Source organism: Hipposideros armiger, unplaced genomic scaffold (assembly GCF_001890085.2).
Source record: "Hipposideros armiger isolate ML-2016 unplaced genomic scaffold, ASM189008v1 scaffold_283, whole genome shotgun sequence".
Taxonomy (NCBI): domain Eukaryota; kingdom Metazoa; phylum Chordata; class Mammalia; order Chiroptera; family Hipposideridae; genus Hipposideros; species Hipposideros armiger.
This window is the reverse complement of record NW_017731633.1, coordinates 85,199-90,559: the sequence shown is the minus strand read 5'-3', so window position 1 is coordinate 90,559 and position 5,361 is coordinate 85,199. Positions and strand designations below refer to the sequence as shown.

The 5,361-nt window shown below is 35.4% G+C and overlaps 1 protein-coding gene across 2 annotated transcripts in view; it reads left to right on the top strand.

Annotated features, from left to right (window-relative positions):
* The window catches only part of LOC109391021 (binder of sperm protein homolog 1-like), a 20,403-nt gene extending 15,704 nt beyond the window's left edge, over window positions 1-4,699 (top strand). Inside the window, exons 2-5 of one of the 2 annotated variants that reach the window (XM_019658188.1) lie at window positions 324-344; window positions 1,351-1,380; window positions 3,642-3,773; window positions 4,154-4,699. In XM_019658188.1, the coding sequence (XP_019513733.1) occupies window positions 324-344; window positions 1,351-1,380; window positions 3,642-3,773; window positions 4,154-4,299 (329 nt within the window). In that variant the 3' untranslated portion in view covers window positions 4,300-4,699. The remainder of the gene's footprint in view (window positions 1-323; window positions 345-1,350; window positions 1,381-3,641; window positions 3,774-4,153) is intronic. The other variant, XM_019658189.1, reaches the window with a different exon arrangement.
* Window positions 4,700-5,361: the final 662 nt, after the last annotated feature.

Here is a 5,361-nt window from a genome sequence, read left to right as displayed (position 1 = left end):
TCTGTTCCCCTTCCCCCAATTCCCCAGCACTGTTCCCATCCCCCAATTCCCCAATAAAAAAAAATCTTTAAAAAAAAAAATTTAATTTTTCCTATTCATTAACAATGTTTGGAAAATACAGTTAAGGCAAAAGAAAAATATAGAAATCACCCACAATCATCTACTAAAAAGAAGCACTATTGAAATTTGGATGCATCACCTTCAAAATATTATTATTATTATTATTATTATTATTACTAGACTATAATTTGGTAAAATATTTTATTCTATTTCAAGGGCTAACTCTAGTGAAATAAATATTTGTTTAAAATTGTGTCTTTCAGATGTTTCTATACCAACTGTAGGTGAGTTGATCAAAACTCTTTTATTAGAGTTTCTTTTTAAAATTTGCAATAAAATGCAAGGTCGTTGAATGCTATACTTCTTTTCCTGGTAAGAAATCATATTTTTCATGAAAAATTACTATTTTACATCCTTGTATAGAAGAAAAAGTATGTTCTATGTTAAAAATTGTTAAGAAAAAAGAAGAGAACAATCATAATTTTACTGTAAATTTTAATGCTACTATTTTTGAGTGATCAAATATTTCATTATATACGATTGTAGTTTTCTTTTTGCCAAAATAGTCTTATGGAACATAATGAAATATAAAATGCCATTTTGTCACCTAAAGATGAAATACAAAAATGTTCCATGTCTATTTATCTCATCTTTGTTAATGCCTGTATGATATTATAAAGCTATAATTTATTTTTAAATTCCCTTAGTGATTGACATTTTTGGATTGATTTATATGTATATATTTTTTACTACTATTAACCATGCTAAAATGAACATTCTTTACCTGAATGTCATTCCAACTAAAACCAAGAAAGTACATAGGTGTCTTTTGTACTAGCGAAAATTGTTGGGCTGGGGTGTTTGAACATATGTGGTATTGCAAAAAGTAAATAATCCCATAAGTTTATAGAAAATAACAGGCAAAATTATCTTATGATCGTATACTTTAAAACCCGTAGGAACACTAGTAAAGATTACTAGTTTTAATAAAAGAATCTGGCTATGTGGCTGGATATAAGACAGACATACAACCGTCAATAGATTTTCTTCATACTGGTAAGAACCAACTAGACAGTGACGAAAAATGAAGCACTGTACTTTACACCAATAACAAAACACTGGTGTTAAATCAACAAGAAATGTGCAGAACTTATGTAAAGTAAATAATAAAATCATCCTGAAGAACATATTCGTAAAGCAGTTTCTAAAAAAGAGAAGATCATGCCATGTTCTTGGTTGGAAGACATAAGAATAGTAAAATAAATGTTAGCTCCAAATTTTATTTTTCAGAATCTATGAATTACTTTCCAGAAGTCAAAGGTAAGTTGATCATAAGACTTTTACTGTCAGAGTACATTTTATTTTCATTTTGTAGAAATGGGAAAATCAGTGTGTTTTCTTCTTCTGGTAAAACAAGAAAAATTCTTTTTTCTCCTTTCATAAAATGTAATATAAGTGCCTTATAAAGGGACAAAGAAAAATGAGAAATAGAAGTCACCCTGTACTTCCCCTGGCACTGTATGGTTCCACTCTGTAATTTCTGACAACCTAATAGAGAATACCTGATTTTAAAATTCATAGAAAAATAGTAATTAGAAATATTATGAACAAAAATAGTGCTGGGGTGGAGAAGCACCTTGTGTTCCTGGATGTTTAAACAAACCATAAATATAGTAATATAAATAGTGTGGTATCAGACTAGAAAGAGTCAAATAATAATAAATAATACTTTCTGATGCTTGCCGTCTCCAGGCTCTGATCATTTTACCACCATCTACTTGTATCTTACCTCTCCAAGAATTTCAGTAAACTCAATAGAAAATATAGACTGAATCTCAGGATATAGCATTAGAATCTATACATGGTTTTAAAGGTACAGGTGGTTTCTTTTGTCAGCAATTTGCCATTATGTAAAAGCTACTTTTACATAAGAAAATTACTCCCTTCTTGCATCTTATGTAAAACTAAATTCCTCTTGGGCCGGCCGAGTGGTGCGATGGTTAAGAGGTGGCTTGGGACGCCAGTGGGCCCCGGTTCGGATCCCACATATGAGGGCCAATGACACTGCTCTCTGCAGCTAAGATGCTGAATAACAGCTCAACCTGGAGCTGGGCTGCCCTGAGTCGCCGGCGGCGGCGTAGGCTGCAGCCCCTGTGGCAGTGGGTTGCCATGGGCTACCGTGTGTAGCTAGCAGCCAGCGTGAGCAGCCAGCAGCCGCAGTAAACGGCAGTCCAGAAGCCGACGACTGATGTGCCTCACCTGGGAAGAGCACAATGATGGTGCCAACTTGGGCCAGTGAAGCAACGTCCTCCACAACTAGGCTGAAGAACAAAACGACAGCAACTTGTCTGTTCCCCTTCCCCCAATTCCCTGCACTGTTTCCATCCCCCCAATTCCCCAATAAAAATCTTTAAAAACAAAACAAAAAACAAAAAAAAACTAAATTCCTCTTTAATCAAATGTTAAAAGTAAAAGAAACAAAATCACTCAAGAAGAAAATGTAGAAAAATATAGATATGCCATAAGGATCAGGAGATCTTTTCAAACAAGATAGAAATCATCTGTTATAAAGGTAAACATTTTAAAGCATATAAATGTATCATGCTAGTGAGAATTCAGGTAAAAGAGCACATTGGTGGGAAAGATGAATTTCTATTGTCCTTTGAGAAAGTACTACCCATCAAAGTTAAAAATTCATATACACTTTAACCTAATAACCTTGCTTTTGGGATTCTATTCTCTAGAGACAAATGCTTCAGTACAGAAGGATTTACATACATTAAATGTTTTTATTTACAGATGGAAAAAATCTGAATATGAGAAAGATTGACTAAATTGTGGCAACATTCATAGCATAGGAATATGGCTCAATGTTAGAAAGGAGTTAAGCGTGACAAAAGTTCAAAGGATACATTTAAAAGGATTTCTATGATATGTTAAGTTAGAAACTGAAGTTTTGGATAGAAAGTATGATTCATTTTGGGAGGGAGAAAAAATCTGTGTGTGTGTACATGTGTATACATATAAGTTATTTATGGTTATATGTATGTTATATGGTTATATATGTTGTATGGGCAATGGATGGAGATATACACTATCTGTATAAAGAGATAGGTCGACAGATAGAGATATCCATGTGAGCATGGAGAAAAGTGATATATATATATATATATATATATATATATATAGTGTGTGTGTGTGTGTGTGTGTGTGTGTGTGTGTGTGTGTGTGATGGTGGAAGAGGGTGAAGAAAAGAGAAGATAGGGGAGGAAAAATTGTTTAGTAGATAAATGCCCACATTAGGTTTCAAAGCTTAGGGTAGATTTTTGAAATGAGAGCAAAATGCTAAGTAAAATTTTGACTATTTATGACACAGGAAAAAAGTGGAACAGGAATAAGAGTATAAAACACAAAACCTTTATTAGTAGAGACCCAACAGCTCTGCTATTGTGTGACTCCATAACGTTCAGTGGAACCCTAGGTGGTGGCTTGGATTTCAGAGTGAAACTTGGAGGAAAGTATCTTTGTAATATCTCAACCAACAGTCCCAGAGATGGAGGAAGCATTTTTGTTTTCTCTAGATGGCAAGTGTTTCTTTCCATTCTACTATAAAAACCAAGTGTTCTATGACTGCATCAAGTTCAAGGCAAAACACAAGTGGTGCTCGTTAAATGATACTTACGAAGGATATTGGAAGTATTGCTCTGAAGAAGGTGAGTGTCTTGCCTCTGACGGCGTCAAAGTGGCAGGTAATCTTGGTCGCTGGAGCTGAGGTTTGGTGAGATCCTCAAGATGGTTCTGAAAATGGAATATACAGTCTATTTAATTGTGAAAATAAGTTCTGTGAAGTGTACGTTCTCTGACGGTATGAACATCACATTGTACCAAAGATGTATTATGAGAGCTTCAACCGCGTTACCTTGAAAAGAAGTCAATTCCCCACCAATACTGTTGCCATATGTTTTTGGTGGAATAGAGCAGGATGCGAAACGTGTGTGTGTGTGTGTGTGTGTGTGTGTGTGTGTGTGTGTGTATAAGAGACAGTACAAATTACAAAGATTTCTCGTTCTGATTGCTTCTTCCTTCTCTGTAGACCTCGCAAAATGTGTGTTTCCCTTCTGGTACAGACGCATGATCTACTGGGAATGTACTGATGATTCGGACGGGTTTGGGAAAAAATGGTGTTCACTGACCCAGGATTATAACAAGGAAAAGGTCTGGAAATATTGCGATCTGTAGTGAGATTTATTAGGGGAGGGGATGAAGAGGTTGACTTGTTCTCCTGGGAAAGAATCTATAATTTTTGTTGGGAAAGGAGGAGGTAAGACCCTCATTAAAAGGGTGTTTTTTATTTTTTTTTCCTGAGACGTGAGTTGAAGGTGTTCTGGCTATTAATAACTTGGGGTTTTGATTATGGGTTCTGGGGTTTTGATCTAGAAATCTATATTCTAGCCTCAGCACTTTTACTTGCTGTGTAAAATTAGGCCCTTTACAAAGGATTATATGGACTTTGAATGATAATGAGGTGTCAATGTAGGTTCTTCGATTGTAATAAATGTCCGAGTCTGGTGGGGGACGTTGGTTATAGGGGAGGCTGTGCATGTGTGGTGGTGGTGAGAAGGGGGTACATAGGAACTCTGTGTCTTCTGCTCCATTTTGTTGTGAACCTAAAACTGCTCTAAAAAATAAAGTCTATTAAAAATGCATTCCCATAATTGAGAATTTTTTTAAAAACAAGAAACTGAGTGATAACTGCGGTGGGACCTGAGGTAGGAATATAGGTGTTGACAAAGTGAAGTGTTAGAGTGAGGCTGAAGGGGGCTGGGTACATGGCAGTTGAACTGACGGTGGGTCATAGTTTTCTGGAGCCATTCAGGAAATAAACAAGTTCTATGTCTTCACAATTATAGATTGATGTGTTTTAGACACATTATTATTAATCTTTATAACAACCCCATGAGGTAAATATTATTGTCACCATTTTCAGAAACTATGAGTCAAGCGAATTAACTAATTTGCAAAGAGTTACATGGCTATAAGACTTTTATAATATAAAAAGGTAATAAGAGCAAAAAGCTAAACATAGCGTTATGACATGACCCCGAAATTCTACCCCGAGGCACAAACCCAAACGAATTGAAAGCAAGAACTTGAAAAAATACCTCTACATCAATGTTCTTTTCAACATTATTCACAATGGCCAAAGGGGGAAACAACCCAAGTGTCCATCCACAGATGAGTGGATGAACAAATCATGGCCGTATCCATACAGTGGAATATTACTCAGCCATAAAAAGCAAT